Source organism: Ursus arctos, unplaced genomic scaffold (assembly GCF_023065955.2).
Source record: "Ursus arctos isolate Adak ecotype North America unplaced genomic scaffold, UrsArc2.0 scaffold_4, whole genome shotgun sequence".
Taxonomy (NCBI): domain Eukaryota; kingdom Metazoa; phylum Chordata; class Mammalia; order Carnivora; family Ursidae; genus Ursus; species Ursus arctos.
Window position 1 is genome coordinate 88,087,104 of NW_026623056.1, and position 13,596 is coordinate 88,100,699.

General features: G+C 45.2%; 1 protein-coding gene across 6 annotated transcripts in view; it reads right to left on the reverse strand.

Annotated features, from left to right (window-relative positions):
- Window positions 1-10,484: 10,484 nt before the first annotated feature.
- Window positions 10,485-13,596, reverse strand: part of ERG (ETS transcription factor ERG) — a 243,123-nt gene continuing 240,011 nt past the window's right edge. For all 6 annotated transcript variants that reach the window (XM_057306539.1, XM_057306538.1, XM_026502975.4 and 3 more), the window contains one exon: window positions 10,485-12,426. In XM_057306539.1, coding sequence (XP_057162522.1) covers window positions 11,906-12,426 — 521 coding nt within the window. In that variant the 3' untranslated portion in view covers window positions 10,485-11,905. The remainder of the gene's footprint in view (window positions 12,427-13,596) is intronic.

The window sequence follows — 13,596 nt, forward strand, 5'->3', positions numbered from 1 at the left end:
GAGGATTGTTTCTTCTTTTTATATTCCTTTTAATATTTTGGGTAATTTTTGAACTGTTTGCACCTGGAATATTGGGTTGATCTCACTGATTAAGCCATCTGGCTTGTGTTTTTTGTTTGTTTGTTTGTTTTGTGGGAAGATTTTTGACTACTAATTCAATTTCTTTAATGGCTGTAAGATTATTCAGGCTTTCTGTTTCTTCTTGAGTCACATGTGGTCTGTTTTATTTTTAGTAAGGATTTGTCAACTCAATCATATTTTCAAATGAAAAGGCATAAATTGATTTGTAATACCCTCTCATCTTTTAAAAGTCCCTAACAACCATAGTTCTATTCCCTTTGTCATTTTTTTTAAAAGATTTTACTTATTTATTTGAGAGAGAGAGAGCAGAAGAGAGAAGAAAAGAGCAGGAGCAGAGGGAGAGAGAGAAGCAGACTCCCCGCCAAGCAGGGAGCTCAATGTGGGGCTCGATCCCAGGACCCTGGGATCATAACCTGAGCTGAAGGCAGACGCTTAACCCACTGAGCCACCCAGGTGCCCCTCCCTTAGTCATTTTTAATATTATTTAATTTCCATCTTCTTTCTTCTTTAAGCAATTTTATCATACATTTTCAATTTTATTAATCCTCTCCAAAAACAACTTCTGTTGTTAATTCTCTGTTTTAACTCTGATCTTCACTCGATGCCCTCATGTTTATAGTAACCCACTTTCTATTTTTTTGTTTTTGTTTGTTTGTATCACTGTTCTTGTACGAACTTTTAAAAATGGATGTTCAGTCGATTATTTCTATCCACTTTTCTATTCCAACATAAACAGTTAAGACTATAAACTTCCCTGTGCTGCTTTAGCTACAGCCCACAAATTTTTGATATATATTTTCATTTTACTATGTCATAAATATTTTCTGGCTTCCATTATAATATTTTTGAAAATACTAGTATATTTCTTGAGTATAATTTTTCTGCTTAAATTTTTTAATTGACATGTAGCATAGTTACTTTAGGTCAGAGAAGGTACTTTATGATTTTAACCCTTTAAGTGTGCTGAGATTTGCTTAATAAGCCTACATACAGTTATTTTTATAAATGATCCATATGTTTGAAAACAAGTCTATTCTTCAGTTGTTGGGAACAGTTCCTTAACTTCATTAAGGCAAGTTTGCTGGGGCGCCTGGGTGGCGCAGTCATTAAGCATCTGGCTTCGGCTCAGGGCGTGATCTCACATTGGGATCGAGCCCCGCATCAGGCTCCTCCGCTGGGAGCCTGCTTCTTTCTCTCCCACTCCCCCTGCTTGTGTTCCCTCTCTTGCTGGCTGTCTCTGTCAAATAAATCAATAAAATCTTAAAAAAAAAAAAAAGGCAAGTTTGCTGATCTTACATCTTGTTTTTCTTCCACGTGTGTTATCAATAACTGAGATAAGTATCTTGATACATGAATATGAATCTAGTCTAAGAAACTGCATTATTTTAAAATCAAAATGAAATTGACTCCATCAAGAGTTGGTGAGAACTTTCAATCTTTGAATGTCATCATCACAGTAGGTTCCTCCATTTCTAGGTCCTGGAATTGAAAGCTTTCTGGTGTTCAGTGCACACTCATTGCCCCAAACCATAGAGATTCCTGCTTCAATGTCAAGCAAGGTCTTATATGGAGCTGGAATACCCAGGACTGGGCTCCAGCCCTCTAGGGGCACCATTCAGCCACATCTCTGAATTCCTGTCACTTTCCAGGGCCTAAACATTCATGGTGGTGTAGGTTCCCATTGTTTGTAAATTCCATAAAGCATAATCTTCTCCCATTCTTTGGGTAACTCCTCCCAACTGCCCTACTGTCTTAGCACTCTTCTTTTTTTTTTAATAATAATATTTTTTATTATATTATGTTACTCACCATACAGTACATCCCCAGTTTTTGATGTAAATTTCCATGATTCATTACTTGCGTATAACACCCAGTGCGCCATGCAATACGTGCCCTCCTTACTACCCATCACCAGCACTCTTCTTATCTCTTACATATAGTTCTCAATAATTCCCCCCTCAAGAAGCTTTAAAGGCTCAACCCAAGCTACTCTATCCCGGACCTAGTGTTGGAAGAATGAGGTGCTGAGAGTTAAGATCAGGTACTTGTACCAAAAAAAAAAAAAAAAGTATGCATCATTCCACAGCAAGGTCAGCACCTGTGTAAATACACTAACAGCTGCCTGGCTTCATAACGTTTCTGTATTGCGTTCCTGCAGGACCACTGAGGAGGCGGCTGTGAGTGGCTGAAAGTGCACCTGGCAAGCATCAAAATTCTGGTCGCAGTCAGGCTCTACTTCTTACTTGCCCCATGGTGTTTTTGTTTTTGTTTTTAAGATTTTTTAATTTATTCATTTGAGAGACAGCAAGCATAAGCTCGGGGGAAGGGCAGAGGGAAAGAGAGAAGCCGACTCCCTGCTGAGGGGGGAGCCCCATGGAGCTGGATCCAGGAACCTGAGATCTTGAACCTGAGATCACGAACCTGAGATCACGACCTGAGCTGAAGTCAGATGCTTAACTGATGGAGCCACCCAGGCGCCCCACCCCATGCATTAAGAAGTATATTAGCTTCTTAGCATCTCTTTCACCTTCAGATGAGGACATGAATTCCACAAGGCTCTGAAGTCCATGAAGAAAGGCTTGTGTTTCATTTACTTTTGAGTCTGCTGGAACTAACTTCATATCTGCTATTGTAGGTCAAATCTTTGTTTTGAATGAATGAGGTAATGAATTTCTATCTCCAAGAGAGAGAGTGTCCTTCCAGGAAACTGCATTGTTATTATCACTTTTCTCTTATATCTCACAATATCCTCTCGCTTACCCCAACCTCAAGTCTTCAGATCAGCTCTCAATATTTTGGTATTTTTCAGAAATTGTTTAATATAAACCTGCCCAAGGAAGAGATAGGGATCACTTAAAAAAAAAAAAAAAAAGCTCTAGAGATGTTTTCCCAAACTGTCTATCATTTGAATACTTATATTTTAAGATGTGTGCAGGGTCCATTTTTTACTCTCATGCCCCAACCCTCCTTCATACCACAGACCACAGCAGGTCAGACCCACAAGCACTACGCCTCTTCAGATGTGGTCCACAGACATTCGGGAGACGCCCCGTCTCACACCTCAGATGTGGTCATTACATACAAGAATGAACATCCTATTTGACTTTACATTATTGTATAAATCAAAAGGTCCTTAATTTCTCTGTTTCATTTTCTCTATGACTGGCATGTTTCTTTCATGAAGATTACTTTTCTTCTGCTCCCATGCCTTTGCTCAAGAAAAGGAAATCACCCTGCCAAGAACATAGTGTATCCATCAAAAACCTTTGCCTCCTGAAATACCACCTCCTTCAAGAAGCCTTCCCTGATCAGCCCACTAAGCATGGCCTCTGCCTCTTCTGAATACTCATGTGCAGGTCACATACTGTCTAGTCTCATACTAGAGGCTTTCCTGTACTTTTTCCTTTCCTTCTAGATTATAATCTCTCCAAGGGCAAGAACTCTGGAGCGCTTTTCTGTACCTCTCACAGTGCAATGACACCAAAGACACCAGTTACGTGTTCGTTGAATAAATGAAAGCAGACATTCTTGCTCCTCCTTGGTTTATATTAAACTCCAATAATTATGGTAACATTCTTTCTACTGGCCACTCCTATAGCGTCTGGGCCACAGGTGGAAGAAAGTGGGAACTGGGTTGAGGAACTAGACAAAGAAGACGGAAAATTCTGGTGGGCTCACAAGCTGTAAACGGATAGTCAAAGCACCCTGAGAGGGACTTCCCAGGGCAATTAACAGAAGATGTAGTTTCCAAGAATCCTTGACCCCTCAAAAGATAGCGTTCACTCAACCGAAGCTGAATATTCTGTAGCCTGGGCTCATTTGGCTTGATTTTGCATCACTTATTTTTGTCATCTGTGTGTCACTCCATAGGAAGAACAGGGTCCTTTCATGTGGGTTTCTCACGAGGCCTCCAGTAATAATCACAGCTCAGTTTCTTGCGGGCCAGGGTGACCCCCGACAACACACACACAAATGAACGTCACACACTTATGGTTCAGCCTCCCTCCACCTGTCTTCCCCTCCTACTATTTTTTCCCTCTTTCACCTGCCTTCCCACCATCACACGAATAACCATTTGTTTGCCCTTCCCAGGATGGTCGTCCATCCTGAGTCTTCCCCTTAATTCAGCTTTCTCAGAGAGGTAGAACAGAGCAGCACCTATGCTCTGGAGTCAGACAGACCCTCCTTCAAAGACCCTTTCTCCTGCTTCACAGCCATGTGAAAGTGAATAAAAGATCTTAACAAGCGCTCAGCTTTGATTGAGCGAAGGCCATAGAACGCATTAGTGTTTTCTTTTTAATTGGAATTGAGCAGTTTAGTTGTAAACAGGGATTGGAAAGTGTTGGTTTAAAACCCAGTGACTGCTGTATAGTCCTACTTTCAGATGCTCTGGGCCACAGGAGCACAAAGGAGAAGAGCAGACATGCACCCAATGTCAAGTCAGAAAATAGAAGGAGGGGCGCCTGGGTGGCTCATTAGGTTAAGCCTCCGACTCAATCTCACCTCAGATCTTGATCTCAGGGTCCTGAGTTCAAACACCTTGTTGGGGGCCTGGAGCCTACTTTAAAAAAAATAAAATAATAATAAGAGAGCAGGAATATCTTCAAAGGAGAACTGTCCTACTGACCAAGCTGAGACTGATTGCGCTGTTAAAGACAACAATTACTCTCCACTCTACATGTTTCCGGTGATGGGAGGGGGAGGGACCCCCCTTACTCTGCTCTGCCCCGCCCCTTCCGCTCTCTCCCACAGGAAGAGACGGGACCTGCCCTGACCGGAAGTGGATTTTTCTTGTGTGACGTGTCTTCTCTAAAGAAAGCAGATCGTTTCCTCTCCTCCTTACCTTCCACCAATTTCTTGGAAGATCCTTGCCTTCTAGTCAGGAGACTTTATGGCTTCGTAACTTCTACCCTGAATTCTTTCTTACAGCTTCACTTCCGCCCCTACCCCTTGCTTAGGCTCTTAAGAGGCACGAAGCCTTGGCTGCCAGCCTCTGCTGCTTGCCGGGAGGTGGAAACGGTTCGTCTGGCGCTGGTTGAGGCTCCCGGGAACAGCCTGACACGCTTGTTGCCACGCCATGTCTAATGCTGAGCAGACTGTGACCAACAAAGCCCACCACGGTGCGTGCCGTTATGAAAAAGGGCTGTAGGAGCCTGGGCTTCCTTCCCAGTGAGGGAACGTGGAGGGGGAGTTCAGCCGTCTCACCAGCTGGCTGCTTCTGGCCGTGCACCTAGCCCTGTGGTTCCCGGCAGATAGGATGTGTTCTAACCTCCAAGCAGAGGGGGCTCAAGTCAACCCGAAGACGCAGAGCCACATCGCAAGGGAATTTGGGAGGATCCTAGTACCTATACGACATCAGACTCCCAAATGCGCTTGTCCGTTAGCCGGAGACTGTTCAAGAGGGAGGCTGCTAAGCTGTCCTGCATCTCAGACCCTCTTCCCTAATCTATGTACATGCATATATGACATTTAATCGTTTTGCAGAACCCAAATTGCATAGAAGAGAAAAAGTCCTAAACAGCCAAGTAGTCCACTTACCAAGCGCTGCTAAACATCTGATAGTCACATGGTCCCTAGTGAACACATCCCCATCCGGGAACTCCTGGGCCAAGGTTGGCCATTCCATATGCAGCTTCTCTGTTAAAAAGTTATTCCTTGAGTTCGGCCAATGGGCATCCCCATTGAGTCCACCTTTGGTCCTGACATTACTTTTCTGGATGTTCATTCATGCACACAACTGAAGACATTTACTGACAGCTTAATGTGGACATGCACCGTGCTGGGCCTTGGACTGATGGACCATAAATGTAACCGTGCTCCCAGGAGAGCCGCTGAACTGTGCCTTTAGTCATTCCACCAAGGCATAGTCTAGCGTTCCTTCATTCCCCTTGTCTCTCTCCACTGGACTTGCTCTAGCTGGCCTGTGTCCCTTGGCAAGTGTATGTCCAGAAATGAAATTGGAATCAGTTCAAAATGGAATAAATAACTCCTCTTTTACAATCCATTCTAGAAAATGCAACCTAAGTTTAGGCAGTCACGAGGAAAAACAGATTAAGAGTAGAGGTTTGGGAGTCAGATAGTGCGGGGACAAGTATCAGTTCATTCTCTTATCTTGGGTAAGCAAAGTAAATTGGCAAATCTGGGTGTCAGCAATTTTACTTTCAATTTGTATCACCAGGGCAATTGGAAGGAGTCGTGAAATAATGCATTTGAAGTGCTTTGTATGGTGTCCACCCCTTAGTTCATTAAAGGTTGGCTATTCTGCGTATCAACAAAACCGTACTTTTCTTTTCACATGTGCTTCTGATCCCAGGTGTTTTTGACACGGTGCAGGTCCTAACATCACAGAGTTCCAGCAAGTTTGTTAAACTTGTCCTGTTCCTCCAGCCTATTTGGGATCCTGCATTCATCATATAACCTATTGTCTTCGTGTAAACTATTCATCAAATAACGTATCGGGCTTGTCTTCACTGTACCTTCAATGTCCTCATCCTGGTAAGGTGCGGATAAGTAAGGTCAAGGGCAGAGGCCTGGAGTCTGTCTGTGGAAACTTCCTTCCAGATGAGTGTTGATCTTTTAATGAGTATTCTTTGGCCATGCTCATTCAGCTAATCATGACCTTATAAAATCTTAAAATCGTTTTATGAAGTCTTCCCAGAATGAAATTTGGCTACCTTTTTGGTATTATTTTCTTTAGGAAAAATGCTGTGTGTCTGTGGAACATGAAAAACTCCTCTATTTCTTTTTTTCCTAAAGTCCTTACATTTAACTTGCTTCCTCCAGAAGTCTGTAATTCAACATGTTCCGGCACAAATCATGATCAAATGATAATACAGCTTGCCCGACGGAATACTACTTTGTGAAAAACTTTTATGAGAAAATGAATGAAGCTATTTTGCTTTATAAAATTAATTTAAAATAAAAATTATAAGTTAGAAAAGTATGCATAGTTCCTTCTATATAGAAATAACTTGGGTTGCTTTTTAGATAGAATCAAAAGAATATGTAAATATTATTGAGCAGTTAGCATTAGCCCTTACGCTTTCAACATAAAGTTTTTCAGATTGGTCAGATTAAGACGATCAGACAGGCTGAAAGAGGCCCACATTGCCAGTGAGAGAGGGAGCCATGGAGGACATGGTTTCAGATACACAAGGCTACTGAGTTGTGCCTGGTCTACTGGGCAAACTTAGGGAGGTTTGATTGACCAGAGGTGCTTAGAAGCTAGAAGGGCATATATCCATGGTGTGAGGGCAGAATTCTAATTTGGCCCCCAAGATTCCCACCCCCTGGTATGCATGGCCTCCCTAACTCTCTACTGGAGTGTGAGCAGGACCTGTGAATATGATGGGTTGTCACTCCCACTATTAGGTTATATTCTATGACAAAAGGACTGTTTCAGATATAATTAAAGCCTTGAATGAGGGAAGTTTGGGTTGATTTTAGAAAGGAGGTTATTCTGTGTGGGCCTGGCCTAATCAGGCGAGCCTTTAAAAAATGTCCAAGAGATTCAACATGAAAGAGAGTCTCCTGCTGGCCTTGAAGAAGCAACTGCCTTGCTGTGGAGAGGGCCATGTGGCGAGGACTCTAAGTGGTCTTGAAGAGTTGAGAGTGACAGCCAGTAAGGAAGTGAGACCTCAGTCCAATTATTTGCAAGGACCTGAGTTCTGCCAACAACCAGTGAGCTAGGAAAAGGACCCAAGCCTCAGATGAGATCACCGTCCTATCTGACTCCTTGTTTTCATCCTGGTGAGACCCTGAGCCAAGGATCCAGTTACCTTGTGCCCGGACCCCTAACCCACAGAAGGTATGAGATAATAGATGTGCATTGCTTCTAACTGCTGGGTTCATGGTCATGTGTTCCTGGGCAATAGGTAACTAATACCCATGGGGATGAGTTAACAGTAGGGAGGAGAGCTGCTCAGAGGGCCCGTAACTCAGGAGGACACGTCCAGAGACAACTGGCTTCCCCAATGGTGGATTTTCACGTGGCCACAAGAAAACCTGTACAGGACTGAGATTTCCCACTGAACATCGCTCGTGGAGACACAGATTCTCTTTCCCTCGGTGGCAGTGGTTCTCAGACCGCAGCATGCATCAGAATCACCCGAAGGGCTTGTCAGAATCCGTGGTGGGGCCCCACCCACAGAGTTTCTGATTCAGTAGGTCTGGGCTGGGGCCTGAGAATCCTCACGTCTAACAAGTTCCCAAATGAGGTCGATGCTGCTGACCCTGGGACCTCACTTTGAGAACCACGGCTCTAGGGTAAATAAAGATGTTCTAGTTTCTTTTAATATTTGACTTCTATATCCAACCTTTTCCTCATTGGATATAAAAACGCTTTAACACATTTCTAAAACCAAGGTTAAGATAAAGAGAACAGAAATTGCTATAATTTTGAGGAGCCCGAAGTGTCTTTTCTTCTCCAATTAGCCATCCCAGAGCTTGTATTAAGGTGGAGTGATGAGACACCAATTAAACCAGGCTTTAAAAAAAGCCATGTTGGGTCCACAGGTAAAGGTCCATTTGGGGGCCTGAGGACATCTGTGTTTTCCGTCTTTGCCATCAGCTCCAGTGCCAGAGAGTCAGGAGTCCTTCCTGCGCCCACCATTCAAGGCGAGGCCCCTCTGGGCCCTTGTTCCCAGGTGACAGGTGCTGCAGTGACACAGACAGGTGCTTGGGAGGGGCAGGGACTCCTCTGAATGCATCGGTCCTTACAGACTTATTGGACCTTCCAAGACTTGGCAAAGGCATCGGACTGGGAGCAAAAACAAAGCCTTGCCTGAGATGTGGGAAGAACAGGGATGCCACCAAGTGCCCACAAGGCTTTGGCAGAGATTCCACTAATGACGAAGCCCCAAAGACCACTGAAGACAAGAGGGGACAGATCTCTCCCCAGGAGAAGTGATACTACGCAGGGACAGAGAGTGTACAACAGGGCAAACCAAGGGATTGGAGAAGCAGAAAGAAAAAAGGTTCATATTCAGTTACGAATATGAACTGAAGCACGCTCAAGTTAGATGAAGACAGGAGCAGAGAGCTAATGTTATTCTGAGACGTAACTTAAGCATTAGTTATTTGGGCGAACACAGCATTATCATGTTATCCGAAATTATCCCAGTGGCTCACGCTTGTCATAAAGCTTGCTAATAATCTGGGTTGGGGAGGGGTGTGTTGGAGAACTAACTGAAAACATCTGCTAAAATTGAATATGATAATCAGGTCTTATTTTTATTATTTTGCTCATGATATCATCTTGGAGGAGTGGAATTGAGTGATTATCCCAGTAAGCTTGTATTTCTATGCAGAATGTAGGTGTCCTTGACTTTGCATTCCAAAATAAAGATGACTGATCTTTTCCATTAGAAAGGTTTGGGTCACCCCAGCTGCCAGCTTTTAGGCTTTTATTTTTTCTCCTGAAGGATATACAGGCACTTTATGGACCCTTCCCGAGCTGCTGCAAAATGATTGATGGTTGGACTTCTTTTAACCCAAGTAATGCAGAGTGTCTAAAGCTTTAGTAATCGGATCTTACTGACTTTCAAGACCACTGCCAAAATATCCATAGCACAGAGGTTTGGCAACTTGATTTAATCATAGCAAAAGGATTACAAAGTGCAAAACAAGCCCCCAAACAGCTATGAAATGGGCCAATTCAGAAACTGACTCAGGCTAAGAAGTCGTTCAGTGTCGCTGTCTCTCACTGGCTTTGTACCCCAACACTCAAACTGCCTTCACCTTGGCCAAGGTTGGAGGCATCTGTGACACACGGAAGAGAAAAGATGTCAAGGGAAATCGACTTGAGATCATAGACACAGCGTCTGGTGACGTGCCAGGCTCAGGGCCGGTGAATCCCAAACCAAGACACCCAGGGCATCCCGGTGCGGGAAGAGCTGGCGAGGTCCTCTGAGAGGGAAGCCACATGGCAAATTTAGAAGCTGTCCCTTGTTTCTTTAGAGTGAGAAATTGTGGCTCTCCGTGATGCTTTATTCGCCCACAAGAATTCAGTTTGCATTAAGAGCCTTGGCTTGTTCACCGTTCGGCAAATATATTATGATCACAGCGGGGATTAAAGGTGATTTTGTGACCAGACGCTGATGTGGAATTTGTCACAACCTCGGCTTCAGAGGCCTCTTTCCGTTCTGGGCACAAATATGGAGGTTCCCATGTGAAACCTTTGGTCCTTCTGCTCCAGAAGAGGGTAGGAATCAGAGAAAGTGAGCAAGAAGGGCCTGGAGAGGCCAGTGCCGTTTGGGAGCCAAACACCCTATTTGCTTGGCTCTCACTTGCATGGGTTCCTGGACAAAACAAAATTCTAACACAAAACCCAAAAGTTCAGCACACGCTCCTGTTAGGCAACTTTGGTCGCTTAAAAAAAAAAAGTGCAAATGCAGACTCCTGTGTAAATCTGATTTGCCATGCTAGGCCAAGCTTGTTTTATTACATACATTCTGCATTCTAAGAACTAATAACCATATTGTAAACATTAAGCATACAGAGTTAAAATTCAAGGCCACATTCTATCATTGATTGTCTCTTTTGTCGTGTATCTTTGGCTGGCCGAGATCAACTCGTAGTGTATAAATGCATAAGTTATATAATTATTATATAAAAAGGAAAAAAAAAAACATGGACTTGTATACTTCATTCTGACAAACGCACAGCGTTCGCGACTCGAAAGGGACACGGAGCCTCTGCCTAACCCAAATGCCCAGGTGGTATCGGATGGCGGCAGCTGATCAGGCAACCTCTTACCTGACCCTGCGGGGACCGGAGCCCCCAGCTCATGATGAGGTCCCCAATGTTTCTTTTAAATATCAGACAATTCCAGTTAAAATTTTCTTTTGACAAACAAACAAACAAACAAACAAGAGAGATGCATATTTTTGTTTCAGAATTCTACCACCTCCCTGTTCCTCCGCTGCACGGTCTTCTTCCTCGTAACTGCCTTCGATAGAACACTGACCGATTAACCCGCAAGTCTCCTCCACTCGTTCCTCCAAGTCTCCGCACTGTCCTAAGTCCCATCTCTACTGCTCGACAGGTGTCTCTCCCAGCCCTGTGGCCGCCTGCTCCTCTGCTCCCTCCTCCTCTACCTCCTCCAGCCCTCCGTCTACACCCATACACTCACTGTCCGCACACACGTTCTCAGCCCCGCCGCCCCGCTGGGCTCACAGTTCCCACAATACTGTCAAGGAGTCGGTTGGCAGCCTCGGGTCGTCTTCCCAGTTGGCGAGAGCTGGGGGCTCTCCACCCAATGGAAAGAATCTGATTTCACCCAGATCAGCAAGTCCCGCTGAGTTCCACGTGGCCGTTGGTCCATGGGCCACAGTCTCTCTCTTTTCTTTCTCTTTTTCTTATTTTTGATATGTTTCTATTTTTAAATACAGGTAGTTTTCCTTAAAATGACATTTCAATGGTATGTTAGGTCGAGACTGCGTTACCACGGTCGCTTTACTCTCACCGCCCCCCTTGGCATTAGCAGGACCCCAGACTCTCCCCGGAAGTTTGTTCACTTCTTAAGAGCACTTTCTTTGGCACTTTGTCCTTGTGACGTCATGCTTCTACTTACAATGTCTTTTACAAGGTTGGTCCACACATGGTATGTCCATACACATTACGTTGTAGCATCCTCTTTTTCCTGCAGTAATACTTGAGCAATTCCCTCCCACCAAGAGTCTTTGGATCTCTCCCCGGCTTCCTCCCCCAGCGCCAGCCAGGCTACTTCATTCCTCGTGAGGCACTTTTGATTCACGCTCTCCAATAGAGTTTGTGGCAATTTCTTGGTGATCGTATGCTGTTGGGAAAGGCCCCCCTCCCGGCTCTAGTAGTAAGTGCCCAGGTGAGAGGGCATATGGCTGGCCGGAAGCCTCGTGTTGGGGTATATACCTCCAGTTGGCGAATTCCAGTAGGGGTTTGGGGCGGCGAAAAAACTGGATGATGTCACAGGGAGGGCCGGAGGGTGGGGGGCCACAAAGTTCATCTTCTGAGGGTGGGCGTGATAGGAGCCCATGTAAGGGAGGTCCGAGGGGTACTTGTACAGAGATGATTCTGGAGGGTGGGGCTGCAGGGCCTGGGCAATCCCATGGAAGTCAAACTTGTAGGCGTAGCGCTTCCCGTGGACTTTGGTCATGATGTTTTTGTCATAGTAGTAGCGGAGCGCCCGGCTGAGTTTATCGTAGTTCATATTGGGCTTGCTTTTCCGCTCTCCCCAGCGCCGGGCAACCTCATCGGGGTCGGTCATCTTGAACTCCCCGTTGGTGCCTTCCCAGGTGATGCAGTTGGAGTTCGAGCTATCCGACAGGAGCTCCAGGAGGAACTGCCAAAGCTGAATCTGTCCACTCCCTAGAGGGGGGGGGAAGAGGAAACGGGACACCCGTGAGAACAGGCTCGGAGCCGAAGGCCTCGTTTCTTCAGTGACAGAAGTGGGTGCTCGTGGTGTTCCACGCAAATGCCCTCAACCCGGCCCGTGCATCCGTCAGCTGCTGGGCTGGCTGCAGCTCTCGCCCCACAGCCTCCCTCCCTCTTCTCCAGAAAACTGCCCTTGGAACAAGAGCTGCTTCCCCCACCCAGGTAGCTCACGGCCCGAGGGGCTGAGCCCGTGGCCCAGAGGCCCATCTCCTTGCCCCGAGGAGGGGCCGACTGTGTGATTACTCCGTAATCCAGAGCAACTCGGGGATCAGACCATGGCGAGATGCGGCTAAGGCCACCAGCCCCCATAGCCTGACCCCGGCCCTTTGCTGCTTCGTCACATCGTCTTTCCCAGAAACATACACTTCACTGATGGCTTGCACAAGTATATCCTCACCCCAAGCTCTGGGTCTAGGGAACCTGCCCCGAGGTGAGGATCCTTGGTGACTATCAGGCCGACCCACAGATCCGAGTCCTTTATGGAATGCAAAGAATTCCTATGGGGCCAAGTTTAGGTTGGTCCCATCCATTTCTGACTTCCTTAGAAGACCAGCCAAGTCCACTTTGTGTTTCAGGGGTGAAAGGGTTTATTTTTCCTATTTTGTGAGGCAGAAAGTGCCATTATGTTGATGGCAATAATGACTTAATACCATTTATATTGGCAAGGTCAAGTAAAATAATAAAAGTCAGATTTAGGAAATGAACTTCTAAAAGTTTATGGAAAAACATAGAGAATGGAAGTAAACACCGTTATTTCTAACATAACATTTTGCTGGCACCCAGAAAGCAATTCTGTCAAAACTTTTCCTAGAACAGAATTAACCCACTCAGAATGAGGAAGTTTAGAAAAAAGTTGGCTCTTTTTCAAACCAGATCACCTATTTCCAGTACTTAGGCAACTGCATCGTAACGGAAATCCACGTGTTGCCCCTGCATTGCGATGCCAATTGTGTTCAGAAGACTTTCCAGAAGAAGAACGGTGTGCGGCTGCAAGCCTTTTTGGGGAACCAAACGAGACTTCAGCTTTGTCTGAGATCTCATTTAGCCGGGCGTGTAGGGTCAGGATTGTTTTTTTTATCCCACTGGAGACGCGTGGATGTGGAT